This window comes from Leptonychotes weddellii, chromosome 9 (genome assembly GCF_054177405.1).
Source record: "Leptonychotes weddellii isolate Sample4059 chromosome 9, ASM5417740v2, whole genome shotgun sequence".
Classification (NCBI taxonomy): domain Eukaryota; kingdom Metazoa; phylum Chordata; class Mammalia; order Carnivora; family Phocidae; genus Leptonychotes; species Leptonychotes weddellii.
This window is the reverse complement of record NC_138377.1, coordinates 22,735,096-22,760,986: the sequence shown is the minus strand read 5'-3', so window position 1 is coordinate 22,760,986 and position 25,891 is coordinate 22,735,096. Positions and strand designations below refer to the sequence as shown.

Genomic DNA, 25,891 nt, shown 5'->3' with positions numbered 1-25,891 from the left:
CACCAAGTATGTGATAGTGGGAACCCATGGTGGGAATGAGATCATCCAGCTAGCAGCTGAAGGAGGAGGGAAGGGTGCAGAGTTGAGGACAGAGAAGAAAAAGTCTGTGTCCCCCAGAAGTGAGATAAACAGGGGACGGGAACCAGGTGACTACCATCCCAGCCCTTCCACAGCAGTGACCTATCCGACATTAGCCAGCAGCCTCAGAGACAGGCGTCCTCCCGGGAGCCCTCTGTGTGAGCTCTGCGCACCACCCGAGTCCCGCAAGAGGACGGCCCACTGCCTGCAGCTGTTCAGGGACAGCTGATGGGGATGCCCTTGGGGTTTCCTTCTGGGGCACAGGATCAAAGAGAGCTGATGGTGGGGATTTCCCCTCTGCCTTGAGGTCAGAGGTCACACGGAAGTGCAGGTCAGGTTCCGGGCATTCCTGCCGCCCCCCCACACCACAGGTGCAGGTGCACCAGCTCTGAGGTCACCACCGGACTTGAGGTTCTTCAGTGTCAGAAGCGGTGGCTGGCCTCACGTCTGACACCTAGAAAAGACTTACCCCCGAGTCTCCTGGTGCATTTACCCTGGCAGCCGTTCCTGGGTGTGAAAATAAGCACAGTAGCCTTGATTCCTTGCTTGCCCACACGTTTACCTCACTAAGCCCTTTACGTGCTTTCTGTCCCTGTAGCACACAACTTTAGAAGAGGGGAATGTGCTGTGCCCATTTTACAGATGAGGAAACGGGCCCAGGGAAGTTCCGTGACTTGCCTGACGTAGTGTCTGCCTCTGTCTATACTGGGCACACTCCCGTGTTAGAACTCCGAATTTATGCTAGCCATTGGCTGTGTCCTTGTCCCATGAGAGCCCACCTCCAGACCTGCCACACTTCAGCTGCTGGTGGTGGTGGTGTGTGTGTGTGTTCCACAGACGCCCCTCCCTGCTCCCGGCTCTCCTAGCTGCCCTCCGGAGACCACAGGAATTCTGATGAATTAATCTCATCACTTTATTGAGGAGGCACTTACAGAAATTACAAGGCAAGGCCACCAGCCTGGCTTTGCTGGCAGCCAGCCGCTGGGGCCATAAAACAAATTGAAAGGAACAAAAATAAATAAATAAAATTAGAATTCTCTCTCTCTCACACACACACACACACACACACACACACACACGGGGTCAAGAACGTTGCTCAGGTTCTTGTTGTTAACGCTCAGTCCTCTTGTCCTGGGAGAGCACCAGTGCCAAATCGACAAGACAGTTATTGACCCCCTGCTCGAGCAACAACCCTGCAAAACCTGGGACCCATCCTCCTCCAAGGGATGTCAGGCTGCTTGTGCAGCCGAGACCAGTGGAGGTGAAGAGCTCGCAGCATGCAAGTGGCCTCCCAAGGCAGCGTGAGTTACCTTGCCAGGTGAATGCGGCGTCGCGACGGGCCCCGCGAGCTCACTGCACCGTGGTTCAGGGCGAGACTCGAGCCAGACCGTCTGGGTTCAAGTCCTTGCTCTGCCTCATCCTGGACTCCGCTCACCTCTCTCAGTGCTAAGGTGGAGAAAAGAAGGTGTTCACTTCCAGAGTTGTTGGGGAAAGGAAGGAGGCCGTATAGGAAAAGCAGAGCCGTGGCTGCTTCATGAGGAGCCCTTGTCCGTGTGGATGGAGCACCTGCTGTGTGTGGGGCACCTGGAGTCACACAGGGAGGAGAAGCAGCAGCATCTTAAGTGGGCCCTGGAGGTGTAGGCCGGCCAGGTGAGGTGGTGGAGAGAGCTCACTGGGAGTGTTCTAGGCAGCACTGGAACAAAGGCCTGGAAGCCTCGGTTATCACTTGAGTTCTAGGAACTGAGCCTTGTGGAGGGCAATAGGGATGTCAAGGCTGAAGAGAGACGAGTGGGGTGGGAAGGGACCAAATTCTACAGAGCTTTCCTTCCAAGCCAGGATAGACTTGGATGAGTTAGTTTATATCTGTGTTTTCTTCCTGTTCATCTTTTCAATTACCGCGCTTATGGGAATATTGAAATTATTTGCCAGAAGTCACACAAGCCAGAGCAAACTAAGACAGGGATGGGCATAGCATTGGATAAAAGAGGGGAGGGGCATGCAGAATCTTTATCCCTTCCCCTTCCTGACCTCCCCCACCCTCCGGTGCCCAGGCTGACTTCTAGACTCCCCTCCCCCACAGGAAGTGGGCGGGAGAAAGGTGATAAGGTGAGGCCTGGTGGGGGGGAGACAGATGGAGATCTAAGGTGCCCCAGGCAAATCAGCCGCTTCCTCACCAATACAAAAGGGGGCTAAGGCTACTAAGTTCTTGTGAGCACTCACCTTGCATTTGGGGTTCAATAATTTTATTACTTCAGAGCACTTTGTCAGGGGTAGAAGTTGGTTCCTGCTGGCTCTCAGAAAATCCAACAGTCAGTGTTTTCCATATGCCACATGGGGAGGCTGAGGCACAGGGATGCTGGAGAGCAGTCCCCTCCCTGACTTCCTCCAGACCACCTCAGCTACTGGGTTCACAGCAGGGAGGGGCCTCTCTGGTCTCCCCAAGCTTCTCGTGGGGTGCAGGGGTGGCACGGGGACTCTGTGTGGCCTTTAGTAACTCATTTCAGCGCCCTTAGTCTCAGTTTCTGGGTCTGTGAAGTGGGGCATTGGTGGGCCCACCTCCGAGCAGGTGCAGGGTAAAAGTAACCGTCGGAACTGCTCAAGTGGATGGGGTTGGGGCCGGGGGAGAGGTGGGGGGGATTCAGAGGCTGGGCAGGCCTGGACCTGCCCTTTCAAGCCCTGTCTCAGGCTGTGAGTGACCTTTCCAAGACTGCTCTGTGTGCGGCAGTGTTCTTGCTGGGTGAGATGGGCCAGACAGCACCCCTGCTTCAAAGGAGTGTCCCGGGGCCTCAGGAGCGGGGGATGTGGCAGGCAGGCAGGCAGGCAGCCTTCTGGGCATCACTTCACCATGCTCCCTCAGCAGGTGGGCATCTGGATGGGGTGGGAACAGGAGGTTTGCTTTAGTTCAGTGTCTGTTCTCTGAAAACCACAGGCTCTGGAGGACCTCACAGAGTTGGGACCGGGGCCGGGAAGACCAAATAAAAAACAAAACAGCCCTGGGGTTGCTTGCTGTCTTGCGTTTTACCTTCCAGTTGTCTTCCCCCCCCGACCCCTCTGCGCCCCCTTTCCTTCCCATTGCTTTTCTCTTCGCATTTATAGCTGCACAATGCATATTTGTTAAGTTATTGTAGACAGGTAAGAGTACAAAGAACAGAGGCTCTGTCCTCTATTAGGCAGCCACAGCCTCTCCTGTAAAATGGGGATCAGTACCTACTTCATGGGATTGCTATGAGGATTCAGCAGGTGACTCATTCAACCAGCTTTTCCAGCAAGGCTTCTGCATGGCAGGGGCTGATCTCGGTGTGGCTGGAGATTGAGCATGTAAACAGTGGGAGCATGGGTCAGGTTCATGGTAGCCGTTATTATAATTCATTAAAGGGGCGAGACAGAAAATGATCACAAACACCCTCTGTAGTAATGAACTGTGGTTATATAATCACCAGCTCAGTGTGGAATAGTGCTTTACAATTTTTTTTTTTTTTTTAAGTAAGCTCTACATCCAGCGTGGGGCCTGAACTCACTACCCTGAGATCAAGAGTCCCATGCTCCACCATCTGAGCCAGCCAGGCGACCCAGTGTTTTACAGTTGTTAAAGCAATTTTATAACCATGATCTTGCTAATCTTTCATTTTGGAGATACCACACGGCTTGCAGAGGAGGAAACCGAGACCCGGTGAGAGGGAAGTGATTTCCTCACGGTCAGCAGGCTGAGAGGCCTGGGCCCTGTGGGCCCAGAGCTGCAGAGAGGCTTTTTCCATGATTTGGGGCCCCGGGCTGGAGGGCACAGGGGCTCGTGGTCTGCACCTACATTCTGGTCAGCGCAAGGGGGTGTTCTCTGGGATAAAATGCCAGCTCAGTGGTGCCTTCAGAGCTGGGGGTGACTATTCTTCCAGGTTGTGGCTGCCTGGCCCACGCAGACCTCCGGGACTGGGAGCTCTGTATTGAAGAGAGTTGGAAAGATTTTGACAAGCACCGCAGAGCACCTACCTTGAGAGCCACTGCCCTATGGGGACCTCGGGACGAGGGGCATTTGTAGGTCTGGCCTTCGGTCGGCGGTGGGGGCCCTTGACGCCACCCGTAACCCCGTGTGTATCTGGTTGCAGGGAACATCGAGTACAGCTGCCCAGCCACCAACGAGTGTGAGATCACGAAACGGAGGCGCAAGTCCTGCCAGGCCTGCCGCTTCATGAAATGCCTCAAAGTGGGGATGCTGAAGGAAGGTAAGAGGCCCGCACACCCACGCTGTGCTCTCGCCAAGGCCACCGGGGGTCTCAGGCCCCTGTGTTCCTGTCCCCGGGCCAGTGCAGACCCTGGACGTCTCCTCCCGCATCCCAGGGGAGGACCCTGCTCCCTGGGGTGCGTCCACCTTTCGTCTCCCACACACCACCCTGCACACAGGTTTACAGCGGCCTCGGAGCTCCACTCCTAAGGCAGATGCGGGGCGTCAGGAAGGCAGGTGTTGGAAGTTCCCCATTCTGGATCCTTTGGGAAACCCCACCTGGGCCCTAGAAAGCTGGCTTGGCCCTCTGGGGAAGGACCTCCTCTTGGGGCGAGCCCCTCGTTCACCCTGGAAGGGGTAGGCTTGAGATGCTGCCGTCCCGCATGGCGGGGCCCTGAGTGTGGGCATACAAAGAGCAGAGACATTAAAGCCCAGAATGACACATCAGGTCCTCTTCACCTGAGCAGGGCCGCTGTGCTCTCCTGCACGTGGGCAGGACACCGCTGTCACCTTGTGGAGGTCCCCCTCCACCGCCACGTTCCCCGCCACCTCATCCTCTTACTTCCCCGTCTCCTCCTCTGTAGCTGAGCCGGCTGGCCTGGCAGGCCATGGGCTCCGAAGACTTACCAGACTTACCAGGATGATAAAAAGTAGAGTAATGAAATAGTGTAGTAATTATTTTTAAAAAACTGATTGCATGTCGGGGTGATAATATTTTGGATATATTGGGTGAAACAAAACATAATGTGACGTGAATATTGCCCGCTTCTTTTTACCTTTTTTAAAGTGGCTACTCGCAAATTTAAAACGACATGCGGCTCTCATTATTTGGACAGCACTGCTCTGGGGCTCCTCTTCGTCACCTTCCCTGTTGATCCGCTCAGATGGATGACCCTTGCTCAGGACCATTTTGGGGGATGGGGTGTTTGTGTGTGTGTGTATTTCTCCCCTAACCCAGCTTTAGAGGGAGCTGGTAGAGGTTCTTACATATCAGCTTTTACGATTCTGGACGCTGGGATCCTTCCAGAAGTGGAAGGAGGCAGGAAAAGTGTGTGCTGATGATCGCATGATGGGGAGAGGCTGGGAGAGAAAGGGAAGGGGCAGGCGAGTCTAGAGCATAGTCCCTCACTGAGAGGGGGCTTCTGGAAGCCCAGGCCAGCCTTTGAGGGCCAGGGCACTCTTCCCATTGTCCTCCCATCCCCTCCAGGGGAAGAAGGCACGAATTTTAGATGCTTTGTTGGTAGGACAACCTGGACCTTATTGTGGAAATCAGAGACCCCCTCCCCCAGTTTCTATCTCAGGCACCCCCCTTCAGCCCAGCCCAGCGTGTGCACCTCTAAAACAGAAGCTCCTGAAGCAGTTCCTCAACTACCCCCATATCCACATAGCATGTTGGCCTTTCAACTGCATTTCTCGTTAGCCGCTTCATTTACCGCCTTGGAGATGGGGAAGCCACTCAGCTGTTAGAAATGTGTGAGCTGCTCTATTGGGGGGGGGGGGCGGTCAGCTGAAGAATAGTCCTGTTTCTAGATTAAAGATGGGCTGTCGTAGACCTGCTGAAAGGTTGTGAGTTAGTTCATTTTGATTCTACACAATTTTGGTCTTACCCTGGTGTAGGGTGTGACCCACCTAGTGGCTGAACTGGGTCCCCTGACTCCTACACCAGGCTTGTTCTGCTCCTCCAGAGCATCCTGGGGTTCACAGGGGAGGAAACTGAGGCATAAAGGCCCTCAGCAGTCTGCTTTGGTGCTGGCCTCTTGACTTCCTCCTCTCTGTGCTGCTGGAAACCAACCTAACAGTGTCTAGGTCTTCGAGCGAGAGGCTCCTCGCTCCTAAGTCCTGAGGACGAGGGCTGCCACCTTGTTCTGGGAAGCTGGGTGTGAGGGCGCCGGGTCAGGCTGGGGGTCAGCCGTCCAGTGGCCTTTCCTGGTTGTAGGTTGTAGTTTGGCCTCTCTTTGCTTACTTCGCAGCAACTGAGGAACTTAGGGCAGAGGGGAGCTGCCATGCTACCGGTGGTCCTGGATTTTAAGGATGGCAGAATTGAGTCCTGCAGAGAGGTTGGGGCTTGAGGTCTCTCCCACCCCCAGCCACCTGCCAGTTTGTGGGGAGCTGGACCCAGAGCCTGGAGCTTCTCCATGCCCTGTGTTGTGTCTGCCCCAACCACAGGCCACCCCGCCCTCAGCCCAGGATTGTGAGCTGGAGAGCAGGGGAGAGAGGAGGGATGAGGCAAGAGGAGGACTACCACGTGGAATCCCTGCCGGTCTCTAAGGACGCTGTTTGAAGAAGACTCTCCTCAGGGACTACCCAGTACTGGGAAGAGAGTGGGAGTGCCTCCTAGTGGCCCTCCAGAACGGGGGAATGACAAGGGGGACCCACTGATGGCAGAGAAGTGTGTGGCCAGGTGCACGCTGGTGGCAAAGACAGCTCAGGTACCCGGCGGACCGCTTCAGAGAAGCGAAGTAGATGCTGTGTGTCCCCAGACTACAGTGTGGGGGTGCTGGGGGCACGTGGGCCTGAGAGAAGCTCTGCCTCGGGGAAGACGTGCACAGTGGGGCCCCAACCTTGGCCTCCCTCTGCTCTAAATAGCCCTGTGGTTGGCCCAGGACTTGGATGCAAGAAAGGGTGCAGGATGGCCTCTCTCTTCGGTGGCAGCCAGGGGCATGGCCCCAGCCTGGAGACACCCTTTCTGGAGCTCTGCCTGGAGGAGGAGGGGGCAGTCACCAGAACCCTCCCCGTCCTCACCCTACCCCAGTGCTGGCAGTTCCAAATCCAGAGGGGGCAGGATGACACAAAGGCACCCGAGTCTGGACAAAGCCCAGTGCCTCCATTTAGTTTCTGTCCACCACCCCCCCCAACCCCCGGCAGTGCTGAGCCTTGGCGGGATCCTGCGATCAGAAGCTCCATGGGGACCAGCCCCCTTAGGAGGAGCTTGCCTCATTGAGGAGCCTGGGTTCCTGCCAGGCAGGGGCTCTTGGAAGCTGCCCTGACTCCTGCTTTTGTTTGGTTGTCCCCCCACCACTTTGTGAGCAGGAGCCCAGGCCCCTGGGACCGGCACGGGCTCCCTGCCTCCCTCTTCTTCCCTCACACAGACCTGACTCTGAAAGGCAGACTCCAGCCTTCCCGGGAGCTGCTCCTTCTCCTTAAGCTTCCACAGTGGGCCTCTCGCATGGAGGAACCGGGGACTGGGGTCTGGGGCCCCGTGCAGGGGTGCGGGGGTGGCCGGAGGCTGGGGAAAGGATGGGGATGCCCGCTCCCCTTCCTCCCCATCCCACCTACACATCTGCCTTCTGCCCAGCAGCTCTGGAGGTCTTTTCCAGTTTTTCTTTTCTCAAGTAAAACAACCTGAGAGACTGCTTCATGACTTGGGGGGCCCAGCAACTGCGGAGCGGGGAGGGAGATATCTGGTCGTGTGGCTTCTTTCGGCTCAGCCTCTGCCTTGAGGCTGCCATAGGCTCTGGAATCATCGACTGAGCAATGTAGGCAATGCCCACAGGTTTGTCTCACTTCAGGCAAATCCACTGTGTGAAAGTCTGTATTTTCAGAGGGAAAAAAAAAAGTGATTTTTCTCTTCATAAAACCTTGAATACAAAATCCACACTAGGTTGGGAGTGGGTGCCTGCGGCCTCCTCCCGGCTCTGAGGGGACCTCGCCGTGCATGTTAGTTCTCACGCTCTCGGGCCTCCACGTCTTCACCTGTAGAGCGGGGGTGTTGAAGCCCGCTCTGCATCAGCAGGTCACGGTGGGGCCCAGGGGGAACAGCTCCTTGGTGAAATCCACTGTGGCACTGCTTTACGATGTCACCTCTCTGGGCGTGTTACTCTAGTATTCAATTCAATGGCAGTCTCCTTTGCGCTGAGCTTTTCTAGCAGCCCATCCGTTGTGTTAGGCGGGGCATCCTGGCTGCCCTGATTTTCCTCCTGGACTCCGTGGTGGGAATCTCAGAGGAGGTATCCTTCTTAGGCTGGCCCCGTCTGGGGTCGAAAGTCAGGATGAGCGTCTCCCTTTGGACAACCCTGGAGATGCTCTTCCCTGAGAGGCGGGCTTCCCAGCCTGGCTAAGGTGTGGCCTGACAGCCTCTCAGTGGAAGAACCTGGAAAACCATTTGCTACCTTTCTCAGGAAGCCCTCACACTACAGTACAGCTCTGGGCTTTCAGCAGCTCTCCCTTGAAGGCTCGTCCTGCGAACTTCACCTTCTCCTCACCTCACTTCACCTGCCTCAGGCCGGCAGCCTCCCTGTCCCGCTCCTTTTCCTCCATACCTCGGCCCCTGCCCGCCTTTCCCCAAGTGTTTTCTAAAAGATATTTGATTTCAGTGAAAGCTGGGTTGACATCCATGCAATATGCTCTCACTGTCTTTGTGCTTGTTGGGCGGGCGGGGAGGGCTCCTGCGGGGATTCTGGGTAATTGGGTTAGTGGCCAGCTCATGTCAGGAAATTAAAAGGAGGCTCCGATCAGGTTCCTGCTGCATGGGATTTAATGGCTTTGTATTTATAGAGTATTCCGCCTCTAGCCCCTGCCAGAAATACCACTTTTCTGGCCCTCTGAATGAAGAAAGAGGATGAGAGATGACTTGCCTTTAAAAGTTCTTTTTTCTTTTCCAAAATGCATTAGTGTTCTGAAACAAACCAGCTCTCCGGCACTTCAGAGAATAGTTTTGAACTAGAGCCCAAGAACCCTGATGTATAGTTGTATCCCCTCCCCCCCCCAACCACTTTCCATCTCACACACGTGCGCATCGACGCACACACATGCACGTGTGCGAGTACACACTCAAAGTCTGACAGCTCACGAGATCTTCCCACGTGGCCTCAGCCTCTGGGCCGTTCAGGCACAATGACCTCATGACCTTTGGTTGGGGAGATGTTAACTGAATGAAGCCATAGGGGATGATCTTGTCTGTGCCGAATCCTTATTACTGTTCATGCAGGACTTTGGGTGGGCCAAAGCATGAAATAACAGGTTCGGCGATCATACAGACCCAGCGAAACCCCGGTGTGACCACTAATCAGCTGTCCTGGTGCTTTACTTAAATCTCCGTCAGCCTCCTTTTCCTCCTCTGTAAAATGGGAATCCTAATCGTAGTCATTTTCATCTTGCTCCCGACTCTTCAGGGAAAGCCCCGGAGTTGTACCACAAAGTAGGATGTCAGTCCTTGATTGGAGATGGATATTCTTCATCATGTTATGAACTGATTTTCTTCCATGATCCAGGAGGGAGTTTTGAATCTCCTATGGCCTCTCTTCCCCCATCCTTGGCCAATGACCTTGCTTTACATTTTCTTGGAAAAAATAGAAACAGTCAAGTGGGGGAGTTCCTTACCCACCTGCCATTGAATCCACAAACCTACCTGTTGTTTCCTGTCTTTACCCCTCTTACAGATATCGCTGCTCCTGTCAAAAGCCGGTCTCCCTGCCTATGCTCTGACTCTCTCTCTTTCTTCATCAAGGACTTCAGACATGTAGTATCATTTCTTCTTCCAGCATCGTCAGACCCTTGCTCACTACTGGATCATTTTCATCAGCACACAAACATACTTTTATTCTCCCCTTATAAAAACAAAATTAAAATTTAAACCCCCCCCACAACTGTATTCTAACCCTTCACCTTCATCCAGCTCCTGCTGCCTCCCCCTGCTCCCCTTTCCAACAAAACTTCCCCAAAGAGTTGATAGCATTTACTATATCACCGTCTTTCAGGCAGCCAGAAGGAAGCATAGCCTCGCCAGCTCATTGGAAGGATGGGACCCAGAACTGGCGTGGGTTTCTTCCGCTCACAGCCCGTTGGTGCAACCTGGTCAAATGGCCACACCTCTGCAAGGAAGTCTGGGAATTGTAGTCTTTAGCTGGGTGGGATGCCATGTGTCCAGCTAAAACTCTTTTGGTTTGGAAAAGGGGAATAACGTATTTTAGTGGGCCATCACTGATACATGCCAAAAATATATGTAAAGTATGAAGAATACGGATACCTTCCATCCAATGGGAGAAAAAAAATTTACCCTGACTCTTCAGGTTTCCCTTTGTGCCCTTTCCCGTTTTCATTACCCTTAGAGGTAACTTTATTGTTTTTCCTTTGCTTTTTAAAATAGTTTTATCATGTTTATATCTCTATGGGTATTTTTTGGGCGGGGGTTGTTTGTTTTACATGACATTATACTATTCATATTCTTCATCGCAGTTATTTTAGATGGTATTTCTGAGATGAATGCTCTTGTTACGTGGGGCTGTAATCCATTCATTTGCATTGCTATATAGCAGGAGGCAGCCAGAGAATAAATATTTTAGGCTTTGTTAGCCAGAAGGCCCCTGTGGCAGCTTCGGAACTCCGCCCTTGTTCCCCGAGCGAAAGCAGCCACAGATGATGTAGAAATGAATGAACAGAGCTGTGTTCTGATGAACAGGCAAAGCACTGGGTTTAGCCCAAAGACCTTAGTTTGCAAACTCCTGCACCGTAGGATCATTGGATGAGTTTAGGGGAGTTTGATTTCCCTTTCTGCTGCTGAGGGAGCCGTGTCTCATGCGCCCTGGTGTCCTGGTGTTCGTGCGTAAGGGATTTCAGGTCTGGGGGGTAGAAGTGCCAGGTATGTGCATCTCCAGCTTTATCGGATGATATGAAATTGTTCTTGATTCGGTTGTACTGACTTACTACTCGTGTTTAGACGTTCTGGTTGCTCCATATCCTCCATCAACACTTTTTAAATTTTTGCTAGTGTGCGTAAAGTGATGTCCTACTATCACTTTGATATGTACTCTCTCCATTATCAGATAAGCATATTTCATATGCATACTAGCCACTTGGGATTCCTTTTCTGTGAGGTGCTTGCTTGCCTGGGCCTTTTCCCTGTTTTTCTACTTTATTTTTTTACTCTGGCCTTCAAGACCCTGGGTGATCTAGCCCCTCCTCCCTTTTCAGTGTCGTCTGGTCTCATTTCTCTCCTGGCCCCTCACTCCTGCTCACTCTGCTCCAGCCCTACTGGTTTACTTTTGATCCTCAAGCATGACAGACTCTTTCCCACCCTACGAGCTTTTGGGCTGTTCCCCTGCCTGGAATGCCCGCCCCATGGCTGGCTCCTCATCCTTGCAGCCCAAACTTAAGTGCCATCTCAGAAGGCCTCTCTTCCCACTTACTTTCTTATCATATCCTTTTGTTTACATCCTTGTTGAACTTCTCCCAACTTGAAATTATTTATTCATTTGTTTGTTTGCCTGCTTTTTACGGTGACAGCCTCTAAACCAATTGTTACTGATTTAGAGATTCATGAATTCCTTCGAAAATCCAGTGAAAATTCTGCCATAAAACACACACAAAGACTTGAACATAAAATTTTGCAGACAATTTTAGGAGCTTCACAGAACCCCTGAAGCCCACCTAAGAGGTTCCTGAAGTCAGATTAAGGCCTGTGATTACAGAACCAGAGTTTTAGAGATAGAACCTGAGAAATAATTCAGGCTCCTGGATGGTAAATTGCCTTTAGTTGCACTGTCAGTTGTGGGGTGGGGAGTGACTGCCTAGATGCATGATCCAAAGACGTACACACAATTGGGATTGGTAGGCAAGAGTGCTGTGAGCGATTAGCAATGTCTGCCACAGACTAGGAAGTGGAAGGCATTGGCACAGCTGACAGCTATTGGCCGTGCCTGGTATGATGAGTTTAATTTGCCCGAGGCCGCGCTGCTAGTAAATAACTGAGCTGAGTGGTAGCTAGTCTCCTTGGTTGTGTGAGAATTCCTTTTAAGAAGCCCATTCCAGCTCAGTGTAGATAGCTTGGCCAAGTAGCAAATCCTGTAGCTTTTACTCAAAGGGGAGAAAAGAGTAAGGGAAAGGAAGGGGAGACTGGTCTAAATAGCTTTGCCCTGTTGCGTGCACAGTGGAGTCTTCTTGGCAGCTGGGAATGCAGTGACAACCCAGGCTTGCTGAAACGCCCTTGGGCATATGATGGCCTGAGTGAGAAGAGTCTAGAGAAGAGAGCAGCTGATGGATAATTTTAATAGATGAGTGGCCAAGGGCTCCTCATTCAGGACCATCATACCCATCCAGGAGCCATTGGTACAAGCCCCAGGATATTAGGTAGCATGTGGGTTTATCCAGCTACGAGGCTCCCTTGACTTCTTGTGAATCAGGCATGAGACTGAGACTCTCTCTTCACCATTATGATAGGGCACCAGGGTAAGAGGCAGCCCCAGATAGCCATCCTGTCCTAGGCAGCAAGGCGAGCATACCTGTCACGCAGAACCCCCTGCAGGACAGGTGCTAAAGGAAGCCCCGTGTGTGCAGGGGTGTAGATAAGTGCTGAGGGCATTCTGCTGTGCTGGGGCACCCATCAGCATGCCCTCATGACCCGCAGCCTGTGGGTACCCACATCACCTTCTGGGTGGTTTCCTCTTCATAGCGATGAGTCAGCTGTAATTTGGTAGAACTTATAGGCAGAGTCAACCCTAAGTCCCCAAGGAAGAAGACTGGTCAGATACAGTACTGAATAAAACAGGTTTAGAACAGTGCTCCCCAGACCTGGCAAGTTATCAGAATCGCTAGAGGAACATTGAAAAATTATCCATTCCTGGACATCCCCCCGAGACCTTCTGACTCAGAACCTCAAGGGGTAAGTACTCAGAGTCTGTATCATTCAGAGGCTTTCCATGGCATCCCAATGATCCCACAGTCTGGTTGTCTCAAGTTCAAAGCCAAGGAAATAGGACTTGGAGGTCAAGGTTCAGATCCTCCCTCTGATATTTCCTGGCTGTGTGTCCCTGAGCCAGTTACCAGTCCTTTCTGAGCTTCAGTTTTCACATGGGAATAACAATAATCATGGATTCTCCTTCCCTCAATATTGTTATGCAGAATTAATGAGATATGGAAATAGCTTCGTAAACTGTGAAGCATTGCACAAACGTGAACCTGCTTACATCATTCATAAACCAAGGACATTGAATAGAGGGTGGGATTTGTGGGTCAGGCGAAGAGAAAGGTCCTGACCAGGAACACTTTGCAATGGCAGGAGAGATCCTGCCTTTAGACGCGGACGGCAGCTCTGCAGAGGCGGCCTGGGGCGGGGTGTGTGTATGAGGGTGGGGGTGGGGGGAGCGCACAGGCTCAGAGGCCTTCCCCTCTCCAGCCTGGTCTGAACGTTTCCTGTGGGAAGAGAAATGTGACAGGAGCAGCGTCTGGGCCAGGCTGTGGGCCAGGTGCAGGGCCACGCTCCTCAGAGCTCTCACTGGTTATTTTTAGTGCCCGGGGAGATAAGAAGGAAACTTGAACTGCCCCCCTGGTGGCTGTGCCCCTGCACTCTTGGCTATTTTTACTTCCGAAAGCCTGGGATCTTGTCCAGCTTAGGGAGGGAAAATGAGAAGAAAGGAGGGAGGTGGAGGAAAGCAGGAATTATTTTACTTCCATTAAGAAAAAAGTCAGAAGCCTGCTCTTATCAAGTCAACAAGTGGACATCTGATCCAGGACGAGGCAGCCACCACCTCTGGACACGGACGGACCTGCAGGGGGTTGGAGAGGTCCGCAGATGAGCGCGGATGGGATCAAGAGGTTGGAGGAGACTGGCACCCCCTCCTTCCAAGGATTTTCTGCCCCAGAGTGGCCCTGCAGCTTCTTGAATGTTTCCTGTGCCCTGAGTTGGGAGGTGGGATGGGCCACTGTGGAGGGGCGCTAGCCCGGGGAGGAGCCTGGTGGGGGTCAGGGGCCTACAGCTGAAGCCAAGCCAGAGCCTCTGTCCTGGGTCGGACGGAGGCAGCACTCCACCCTGTGGGTGTATTCCAGAGGGAAGCTGTGCTGGAGCTGTGTGCTCCTGGGCACAATACTCAACCTCTCTGAACCTTACTTCCTTAAGGGTTTTTTTGGTTTGTTTGTTTTGTTGGTTTTTTTCCCCCAGCTATCTTAACTCATGTAGTTACAACTAAGGGGGTGTGTTTCTCTCTCTTCCCAAGGAGGAGGCTGTCAGTTCCTGCCAGACCCTCCCATCTTCCATGGGCGGATGGAAGGAAAGAAATGACTGTTAAGTGCCTACTGTGTACCAAGCACTTGGCTGCTCTCACACATTTTATGTTACTTAATTCCACGAGCTTGAGGAAGGTGAAGTATTTTTAATTGTGACAAAATATAGATAACAAAGTCTGCCATTTTGAAGTCATCTTTAAGTGTACAATTGAACGGTGCTAAGCACACTGACAGTGATTCTAGTTCCCAAACATTTTTCTCATCCCAGTCAGAAACCCTGTACTCATGAAGCAGTGATGCCCATTCTCCCTGCCCCCCTACCCCTGGTAACCTCCAATCTGCCCTCTTGTCTACTCTATGTATTTCTTACAAGTGGAATCATACACCTCTCCCTTCGTGTCTGGCTTCTTTCACTGAGCGTAATGTTCTCAAGGTTCATCCATGCTGTGGCAGGTCAGAACAGCATCCCTTTTTATGGCTGGATAATACTCCATTGTATGGATACACCACATTTTGTTTATCCAGTCTTCTGCCAAGAGACAGTTAGGTTGCTTCCACCTTGTGACTCTTGGGAGTATTAACTGCCGTGAACATTGAGATTCAAATACCTGCTAGAGTTCCTGATTTCAGTTCCTTTGGGGACGTACCCAGGAAGGAAATGGCTGGGCCATACGATATGTATGACATGGATGATAATCTTCTTTCACTTTTTGAGGAATTGCCAAGGTGCTTTCTAGAACAGCTGTACTGTTTTATATTTCCACAAGCAGCTAACAGTCTTGTTAATTAATCTTTTTATTTTTGAGATAAGTGGAGATTCACATGTAGTTGTAAGAAATAATACACAGGGATTCCATGTGCCCTTTACCCCGTTTCTCCCAATAGTAGCATCTTGCAAAACTGAGCACAATATCACGATGCTGATAGTGATACAGTCGAAATAGAGAACAGGATTTTTAATAAAAATAATAGTATTAACTGACACTTACTGACCACTTACCAGGTGCCATTCACAGGATTTCAAGTGCTTTACACGTACTAACTCATTCAGTCCTCACAACGATCCTACAAGGTACATACTATTATTTCGTACAGGTGCAGAAATCGAGGCACAGAAAGGTGAGGAAACTTGCTCAAGGTAACTCAGGTGCTAAGAGGTAGAGTCAGGGATTACATCCAGGTCTGACCCTGAGGCTAGTGCTTCTTTCTTCTGCTTTGGAGGCACAGACCTCTCTGGGCGTCTGCACAGTTGCTACCCTCAAAATAAACATAATCAAAAACAAACATAGTCACCAGGCAAGCCTAGCAAGCCACAGCCAGGAGGGCCCTGGGTCTTTGCTTTCCAGGCCTTGTGATGGAGCATCTCAGCGTGGACTTGGCTACTCTTCCTATTCTCACTGCCTTTCCCCCTATTCCTCGAAAGGGTGACCAAGCACATCTCACCTCCCCACTGTCTTGGTCAGGGCTGGGAAGGAACAGATGTCCCCTCCCAGGGTCACCAAAGAGGATGTAATGAAGGAACTATTTACAGAGGGGTGGGCAGGATGGAGGGAACCAGTCAGGAGCGGTGATGCACCCCAGAACTAGCAACAGTGAGGAGCCCTTAAGAACGCCTGCCTGGCAGGAATTGGCCCAGTAAGCAGGACAGAACTGTAGCTGTTCTCAGAGGTCAAAGTCAGACTGCCTTCCTACCTCTGTGGTCTTGGTGAGTTACTCATCCTCTCTTAGCCTCAATTTCTCCATCCATAAAATGGGCTAATAGAATCTCCCTCATAGGGTTGTTGGAATCCCTAAGTGAAATAGCATACTTAACAATTCTTAGAGCAGAGGCCAGCACCGAGTAACAACTGGTCAGTAGATGTGAACTTCTTACCCTCGTGTCTACAAAATTTAGGGGTGTTACCGTGTTGGCCCAGGAGGACAGCTCCCTATCCAGTCCTGGGCTCAACTACAGGACTCAGTCTGCATAGGAACATGGATTCCAGTGATTATCAATCTTTTTGTATTCTTAGAAAATTTATGAATACTTAAATTTTGGCCTGCACATGTTCGGGGATTAACAATATTGAACAGTGGTTAAGTGTTAAAACAAAGGCTATGTATTTATTACAGTATTAGAGATCTGGAACACTTTGCATGTAAGTATTATTAATGCTTTTTTAAATCCAGAAAGTATATCAATGAGATGATACAGTCTTATAATCCCAGACAGTAATTATAAGTTAAGTAGTATTTTAATATGCTCCCTGAGCCTACTCTTTAGATATTTTGCTAAACTATAAGAATATAAACAATAAGGCAACTCTCATTTCAAGTTCAAGTTGCCTTCTCTTTTTTTCCCCCACCACTGGGTGTTTGTAAGACTTAAGCATCCTAATTTAGAAAGTAATTGCCCATTTTATCAGTGAAAATTGCTTTCTGCTGCAAGTTACAGAGAACTTGACTGTTAGTGGCTTAGGCATCAATAAATGAGATTGATTTCCCCACCTACCAAGGACTCTGGAGATGGGAGATTGCTGGCATTTTATAGGCTTCTCAGCCATAGCATCAAGGACTTAGTATCTTTTTGTCTTTCTTTGGTGTTCTTTGGGGTCCTTGCTTGGCTGCCGCATGGTTGCAGGGTGGTTGCCATAGCTCTGACCGTCACCTTCCAGGTCAGGGCAGGAGAAAGGCAGGGCTGCACCAAACATGTCTGTCCCTTGTATCAGAAAAGCAAAACCATTCCCAGAAGCGCCCCACCGTGGACTTCCCGTTATAGTCCATTGGCCAGAACCAGGTCATAGGACCAGCTCTTGCTGTCACGGAAACTGGGAAATAGGGAGGGACCAGGATTGGTAGGACTGGCTAGGACACGTTGCCTCTACAAACAGAATCCAGCTTCCCTTAGCATGAAAGACAGGGAATGGAAAGACAATTGAGTAGACAACTAAGAATGTCTGCCAGACCCAACCATTAGAATTCGGTGATTTATTTTTAAACGATTTGTGATCCAGCATTTTGCTGCAGTGCTTAGGATGAGAACCCAGTCCATGCCATTATCTTGTTTACTAAAATTGTGAGCGGGGTGCTCTAGAAAATACAAGAACACATTGGCAGATAGTAAGTATAAACATAGTTGACCAATGTCTGTTCAGGCAGAGCGCGGAGGAGTTCAGACCTCTGTCCACTGTCTCTGCCCTTGAGATGCTGACCATGCTCAGTTCGGAGCAGACCACATCGATAAAGACAAATGTGTAGAAGGCAGGGAGGTGACTGACCTGAAAGTATATACAGATACAGAAAATAAAGAGTGCTTGGCTAGAGAAGGAGGGTACCCAAGGATGTTCAAGTCCATAAAAGGTTGTCTTGTGAAAGGGGGTAGTCTCGTTGGATGGGATGGAGGATAGAAAGTGATCTAGAGACTGAATTTAGCTCAATACAAGGGGAAACCTTCATGAGGGATATGCGCTGTCCTAAGGGAGTGGATTTCTGGAGGCTGGGAAAAGGACCAGCCAGACCCTAAGATTCTTTTGTTTCCTAAGTGTGAAGGCTGCATTTGAACCAGTACATCATTTTACTCAATTTACCAAGCATTTTCCCACGATTGTCACAAACGCCATATTCAGTGAACAGTGTTAGTGTTACGATTGCCCCCTCCCCCGTACCTGATGATGAGACTGAGGCTATGAGAGCCAACTGGGCCAAGGCCGCGTGAGCCATAAGGGCCAAGAGGGGCATGGGACCTTGCCCGTTGGATCCCATGGGCTGGAGCCCCTATGGGCTTGTAGCTGGGGTGAGACCTGGGAAGGCAGGCAGGAAGCCAGGAGACAAGCCTGGCTCACGTCAGGCATCATTTTGGGCATAATCAAACCCAATGGGCTACTTTTCTTAAGAAAACAGAATAAGTTGATAATTGATGCGTGCATGTATTGATTGGAGCCATTGACCATCCTGCTGTGAAGATCTGAAGGAGAAAATTTAGACGAAAGATTACACCCTCAGGGCCCTGGGGGGCAGTACCCCGGAGTAGCAAAGAGTGTGGGTACTGGCTCCTTTATTGGGCAAATTACTCAATCGCCCAAGCCTCAGTGGTTCTTATTTATAAAATGGGGATAATCGTGCCGGCTTTATATGCTATAGATGAAAAAGGGCAACACAGAGACAAAGTCCTCCATGAATTAGGCTGTTCTCATGGTTGTTCTTTTTTTCTTTTTTAAGGTTTTATTTATTTATTTGGGAGAGTGAGCATGAGCAGAGGGAGAGGGAGAAGCAGACTCCCCGCTGAGCAGGGAGCCCGATGCGGGGCTCGATCCCAGGACCCTGGGATCATGACCTGAGCCGAAGGCAGACGCTTCACCAACTGAGCCACCCAGGCGCCGCCTCATGATTGTTCTTACTGTGACTTAACAGAGACATGTACATAGTGTCGGGAAGAGTAGTAGTAATAATGGGGATGACGTTAGTAACAGCCCCGGCTTTCTAAGCATCTGCTGGGCGTTGGGCGCCATGAAGACCCTGGAATGGGACGGAGAACAGCCGCTGGTGCCAGGGGTGCCTGGTCAGTAGGGGAAGCCAGGGGGCTGTTGGAGTCCTGGAAGAAGCACCCAGCCCTCCTGGGGGTCTAGGGGCAGGAGACTCATCCGTTCCTATATGCATCAAGACTTTCTTGAACACCCACTAAGGGCCAGGCCCTGCGTCAGGACAGAGAACATTCCAGATGGAAGTAGTGACCGAAGTGGCAAGTGACCATCTCCTTGCCTTGCTAGGGGACGCCTGCCTCTTTCTTTGTTTTGTTGAGCAGTTCCCACTCCTGTGGTCAGGCAGGCCGGGTGGAGGGGTGAGCTCGTGAGACTGGCTTCCGGGAGAGAAAGTCCGAGAAGTGGGGGAGGGGCTCATCCTGGACTCCAGTCAGATCCTGGCGCGGAGTAGGTGCACAGGAAATGGGCGTCCTCATCGTCCTGTGTGAATGAAGCTCGGCATTTTCGCTTTTAGTCTTAGCAGCGTTTCAAGAAAAAGCAGAGCTTGGTAGAGGGTTTGGCTCACCTCCAGCGTCGCAGGCAGGGGTGAGCTGCTTTGTAGCGCGGTCATAGGAGGGGGTCAGGAAAACAGGGAACTTTGCCCCAAAAACCTTCAAGGGAGGAGCCGTCCTTCCTGCCTTGGCGGGCCTGCTCCTTCTGCCCTCACTGAGGGGCCAGGAGGGGTGGAGGGTGGGAGCCGAAGTCCTACCGGCACGTGGGTTTAGGTCCTGCGTGGGCTGGGCCTCCGCTGTCCCCTTCAAGGTCCGAGGCACGGCGGGTCCGCTCGGATGCTGAAGTGCAGCCTTTCCCAAACTCTCAACGTGCCTCCGTGCCTTGAGTCACCTTGTCAGCAGGCTGACTCGGATTCCTAGGGGCAGCCTGAGATTTTTGCATTTCAGACACGCTTCCAGATGATGCCTAGCCGTGGACCACCCTTTGAGAAGGAGGGTGGCAGCCAGCCGGTGTCCCGCCTGCATTCACTCAGCACTCTGTCACACGCATGCTGACGAAGTGCTACCTTGTGAGGTGCTGCTCTGCCCCAGGCTTTCTCGGGGCACCAGAGCCTGCGTGGCCGGGCCCCGCCCGGAGAGGTGGGAAATGCCCCGAGGCCCTCATCTGCAGCAGGGAATCACTGGGGCGTGTCCTACCCTGTCTCCTGGGGTCCTCGGTGAGGTTAAGCCTCAGTGGCCGACAGCAGGAGCCTGCTCACCTACTCAGGAACACACTCGTTACTGGCTTTCTTCCCGATGTCTGGTCCTGGAGAACCCAGGTGCGGGTGTGGTCAGTTGCAATCCCTTCCGCCCCTCAGAGCAGAAGGGGAGTTCACTGGAAGCTTCTCAGGAGGCTCCAGGAACACACTGAGAAGCCAGACAAGGGCCAGGGGAGGCCCGGGGAAGCCCAGGTGCAGGAGATGAGTGGTAGGCCAGGGGTTGCCCACACCCCTGCTGCCCTGACCACGTGGCATTTGATCAAAGCCTCCCGTTCACTGGGCCTGTGTTACCACCAGACCGTGCTTCGACCTCCAGACCGGGGCGAGCAGGAGGACCTGCCCCACTTGGATATCCAGAGTGGGGGTGGGCACAGGCCTCCTCTGAGAGGACTCACAATAGGGGAGTTACTTACACAGGAAGCAGGGGTGGGATGCAGGGTTGACTCGCCCCCCAAATGTTCCCTGCAGCCATGTCCGGCATCAGGTATAGGAGTGTCAGTCTGGGGGGTAAAAAGGGACACTGTTGACAGAAATGCTGAGCAGTGACTGGCCTCGAAGAGACCGTCCCCTTGGGCCATCTGGCTTGGTGGCCCTGGAGGAGGAGGTGGCCTGAGCCCTTAACTGGAGGCACTCCTCACCCCAAGTTCCTTTAGGGCGATTCGCAGTTGAAGGGCTGGTCCCTCCCATTCAGTAGACAACGTGATTTTATTTTCAGTGGCCCTCATTGCTCTAGGGGACTCCTCTCTGGTCCCAGGGACTGAATGGACTAGCTGTACATTCTAAGAAACAGCCAGAAAATCACCCCTGGCATGAATGAGATCCAAGTCCTCGTGCCATTGAGTTGCCGTTACTCCTGCCTTCCTCCTGCCTCTCGCCGAGCAAGAAGGGCCTGAACCGACAGGAGCACAGGACCAGCGGCCGCCCCCACCCCGCTGGGAGGACAGGCAGGAGGAGGTGCGGGGGGGAAAGCGCCGGACGGGGCCCTGAATGAAGATCGCTGCTGGGGCTCCGTGAGGGTGATGTGTTGACCTTTGGGGAAAGGAAGAGGCCGTTGAACTGGGCCTGTCAGCTTGGAGGTCTCCTCTCAGGACTCCGGCTCTGTGTGTGACTTTTTATGTTTCAGTCAAGGCCTGTTTCATGGTAAGGAAAAGGGACCAGCTTCTCTACTTCCTGTGCTCGTTCGTACCTGGGAGCCTCCTGTGCTCGTTCATACCTGGGAGCTTCCTGTGCTCGTTCATACCTTGGAGCTAACTTGTTGGGTCCCACCTGTTTCTCAGGCCAGGCCACATAGATTGGTAGCCAGTCTGCGCTCGTGTGCCCTTAGATGAGCCCATTTGAGGTCCTGTCTACCCTGCAGGCTGGTTAGGCGTGTCAGATGGTACCAACATGTCTGTCTAGACAGCAGGAGCTGAGGGGTGGGGTGGGTTTCTGGAAGGCCATATAGACCCAGGGAAATAGCAGATCTCTCTAGGAGAGGGCCTCACTCCTGGGGAGGGATGTTAGTGTGGCGTGGCCACACCTGCTTTTGCACCTGCTACTGGGAGACTCTGAGGTATTCGTTTTCCAGGTGTGGCCAGGACCACCTCACCTGCATCCCCATCCAGGAGCGTCTGGCCCAGGGCTGACCACACCTCTGCTTCTGAGGGTACTCCTGCCGCCCTGACCAATCCTCACCCTCCCTCTGTTCTAGAAGACAGACTGTAGAATGTCATCCTACAGTCTTGGAAGGTGGGATCCAGAAATTGCCATTTGTCGTGAACCCCCATCCGGATGCTGCTTATGTAAAAAGTTTGAAAATTCTTGTTTTCATTCTTTTCGAGGTGCCTGCTAGAGGCAGAGACTCAACACTCCCTGGGTTCCCAGCAGACCTACAATAAGGAGTCTTCCTTCCCCAACACCTAGAGGAGAGCTTCTGTTGTATTTTCCCTTTGGAGACAGAAAGACTCCAGAGCTGAAGCTTGCTCGGGATAGATTTCAGGAGGATGCTGAGCCCAGAGGCGGGGCCTGGCCCAGGGCAGCTGGGGTGGGCTGTTGCCATTAAGACAGTTGAGTGAGGATTGTCCGACTCCCTGGCCTGAGGCTGGCCCCGGGGCACCTGGAAAGGCATTGAGTCGCGGGGCCAAAGCCCGTGTTAAAATGCCAGAACTAGTGCAAACACCCCTGATGTTGGACAGCCTGACACCTTTCCCCTTCCCTCCCCCATAGGTGTGCGCCTTGACCGAGTGCGTGGAGGCCGCCAGAAATACAAACGACGGCTGGACTCTGAGAGCAGCCCGTACCTGAGCTTACAGATTTCTCCACCCGCTAAGAAGCCATGTAAGTGCCAGGGTAGCCCGTGCCCCTCTGTCCGCATCCGTGCCTGGAACGTCTGGCATCCCTTGGGGGCAATGCCACCTTCCCACTGCTGGGTCTGGGACAGTGTGCATCTTGGGGAGGTGGCCTCAGTGCTTGGCTTGGTGTTGGGTGCTTCCGGCTTCATTTAGAAGGCCTTTCCATGTGGGATATGGCTCCAGGTGAAGCATGAACCTACGAAGGCATGAACCCCAGCATCCAGAACATGCCCCCCCTCACCTCCCACTCAAAGCAGGGTCCTCTCGAGAGAACTCACCAGCAGCTTCCCTTGGAAGGATATTTGTCAAGAGCCCAAATCACCACTGCCAGCAAGTTGTGGAGTCAGAGAGGGAGGGGAGATGACCTGCTGGGACTCCCCAGAACCCAAATTTTCTTCCTGAGCCATCCCAGGCTGCACCCTGGCCCCTTCCTCTTTTCCCCAGCATTTACATTCCTCCTCTGGTCATTGGCAGTGACCAAGATTGTCTCCTACCTGCTGGTGGCCGAGCCGGACAAGCTGTATGCCATGCCTCCCCCTGGCATGCCCGAGGGTGACATCAAGGCCCTGACCACTCTCTGTGACCTGGCAGACAGGGAGCTCGTGGTCATCATCGGCTGGGCCAAGCACATCCCAGGTGAGTCGAGTAGGGCCAGGAGGAGGGTGGAGCCAGGGATGCTCAGCCACTGTCCCCACGGCCATGGTCCTGACGCCTGGGAGCTGGGGACCCAGGAGCCATGTTTTCTTCTGGGCTCCTTTCCTCTCCTTGCGGGATTGGAGGTGAGCAGGTGTGGGAAGGTCCAGTAATGCTCTTGAACCTCTAGCAGCTCTTCAGAACCAGTTATCATTGTAGAGGGGTGATGATTGCATCTACGCTAGGTTAAGATTCAAAGAGCAAGTTTTTTTGACTCCTTGAAGGCCAAAGAAGGGTTTTCTCGTAGATCTTACTGGAAATGCACTAGGAAACAATGCAGGAGAGAGTTGAGTCTCTTGCTTCCTTGAGAGGCCAGTGGACTGGAGTGGTTGAGGACACGGGCTGGGGAATGGGACTGGGATTCAAGTTCTGGGTCTGCATCTTACTAGCGGTGTCGCCCTGAGCGGGCGAGCCCCCCGTGAATAGGGAATAGCAGCAGTGCTCCCTGCGTGGGCTTCGATGAGGAAGAGAACTGCAAGTATGAGTGTGCTGTACGGAGGATGCTAGTGTTTGTTGCAGACTCACTGTTGCCACATGCCTGATGGTGAGGGCGGCACAGAGAGTACGTGTAATAAATATGCTTCGGGTGATACGGACTTCATTCACCGCATGTGGCCCAAACCTGTCTTCCAGCTTCCTCCTTCTGGATAAACGGTGGAAACTGATTTTTAGTTTTATTTTTGTAGACACTGATACCCACATATGTTGCATTATACACATGTTGGGGAGTTTTCCAAAGCCTGTGTGGTTTATTCCTCGTCCGGTTCTAACAGCTTGTCTTGTGGTGTGGTGGGGACATCCTGGTTTCCTCTGGCAATGACCCACCGTGGACTTGGATTCTTACTAGCTCTGTGCCATGGGGCAGTTTATCTTCCTGCCTACAGATCCTTCTCGTGTTTGTCGCCAGCTCTGAGAAATGAATACAGCATGCATGGGAATGTAGTAAAGCTGTCCTAGACTTTAGATGGCAAGGCCTGCAGTTGATTGGGGTGAGTCAGGATGTCCTCATCTAAGACATGTGTGCACAGCCTCCAGGAGGGAGTCTTCCTGCAGACCAGGCTCAGGAGGTGATGTTGGTGTCACTTAGCTGGCAGGACATATAGAATTCCTTCCGTAGGGACTCCCTGGTGGCCGCTGGTATTCTGACTCAGGGTGGACTCACGGGGGATCTGAGCTGGAGCGCCCTTACTAAGGAGCTCAGCCTCTTGGATGACACACTCAGTCGTTTTGAATCTGGCCTGTGCTGATTCAGCACAGATGTGGGGTCAAGCCACTGCTTAAGACACCTCAGCCTGGATTGCTCCACTAACCCAGGGCCAGATCTGGTACGGCTCCCCCTGCCCCTCCCCAGCATCACGCGCTCCTCCTCCCTGCAGCCCAGCAATGGCTCAGCAGTGGCTCCTGGCGGCCCCCCAGGTCACTGCTTCCTTCTGCCACCAGTCCCCTCTGAGGGGAGGCGCTGTCTCCCTTTCACCCACTCTTCTCCCACGTCTTCCCGCCCCCCAGCTCCGTCTCCCATCAGTGCCCGCCAAGAGGGCAGTGGGCAGAGCAGAGTGGTTGTTAGGGGCACAGACTTCGGATTCAGGCCGACCTGAGCTCTGATCCCAGCTCTGTCCTTAAGGGCCTTGCAGGGGATCTCATTTTTCTGAGCTTTAGTGTCCTAGCCTGTGAACCCGTAATAGAGGGTACGGCAGACTCAGTCCAGCCCCTGCACACAGTGGGTGCTTGGTAAGTGGCGGGACTGGGACCGTGTCATTGTCTTTGCTAATAGTATGAAAAGCCTCCTTGCCCATCTTCATTTTTCCTTGTCCAAAGCTGAATTCTTTTTGATTAAAAAATAAAATAAACACAGGGGCTCATTTGTCTGTCTGAAACACTAATTTGCCTATTTTGCATAAATTTGCATGCTGGATTATTTGGGCCTGACCTTCTAGTGTTTAAGGTAAAATTAATTAAGAGTCTCCTGCCACTGTATGTAAACCTCATATTAGGGGCAATGACATATCAAGTGCCTGATACATTGAAACTAATCGAGTTAATTCCATCTCAGATTAGACAGAAAACTCACCTGCAGACCTGCTCACTAGCCCTTAGAGAGAGAGGGAGAGAGCGAGCCAGAAAGAGCAGGTTTAGCAGGGTAGGTGCAAGCCAGGGCCCCCCCGGGACTGCTGACAGCTCCTTCCCATCCTGCCCTGGACCACAGAGGGACTCGCTCCTTCGGGCGGCTCAGGTTAGCGCCCAGCCCACTGAAGCACAGGAAGCCGTATCCCATGGCTCAGTATGGGCTAGCCTGTCAGTATCTGTTCGGAGCCTGGCACAGAGGGCCCTTCATTACTTGCCTTTGCATGCATTTATTGAGCATTAACTATATGTAAGGTCTCTTGTTAGGAGTTGGGGCTGATATAAAGAATTCGATTAATTTCTGCCCCAAGGATCTCATTTGGGAATAAGATAGATAATTTTTTTAAAAAAACAAAATACTTTTTCATGGAAAAGTCTAAACATACAAAAAGAGACCGAATGGTATCAGGAACCTCCGTGAATGCTGCGTCAGCGCTATCTCCCCACGGCCCGTCTCGCTTCACCTCTACCCTGTTTGCCATCTCCTGTCCTGCACTCTTAGAATGCAGCAGGAAGAACCACGGGACAGGGTCCCCAGGCAGGAGGGACGCCAGGAGTGGCAGAGGCAGAGAGCGGAACCTGAGCCAGGCCTTCAGGACGATGGGCGATGGCCATCAGGAGGGCATCAGGGCATCATGAACGCAAGTTTTCAGGCTGAGCCCAGAAGCTGACCTGTGCACACGGGCACTGAGCGACCAGCGTGGCCAGGAGGAAGGATCATCTGAACACACACTCATTTCCCAGCAGCCCCGCTCCTTTGACTCCTGTTTTTGAGCACATAGGACACTGTCCCACGGGTGACTTCCGTGGG

The 25,891-nt window shown here is 52.3% G+C and overlaps 1 protein-coding gene across 1 annotated transcript in view; it reads left to right on the top strand.

Moving 5' to 3' along the window:
- ESRRB (estrogen related receptor beta) overlaps positions 1-25,891 on the top strand; it is a 68,256-nt gene that overhangs the window by 30,381 nt on the left and 11,984 nt on the right. The window contains exons 3-5 of the mRNA XM_081830173.1: positions 4,179-4,295; positions 22,142-22,252; positions 22,741-22,902. Of these exons, the coding sequence (XP_081686299.1) occupies positions 4,179-4,295; positions 22,142-22,252; positions 22,741-22,902 (390 nt within the window). The remainder of the gene's footprint in view (positions 1-4,178; positions 4,296-22,141; positions 22,253-22,740; positions 22,903-25,891) is intronic.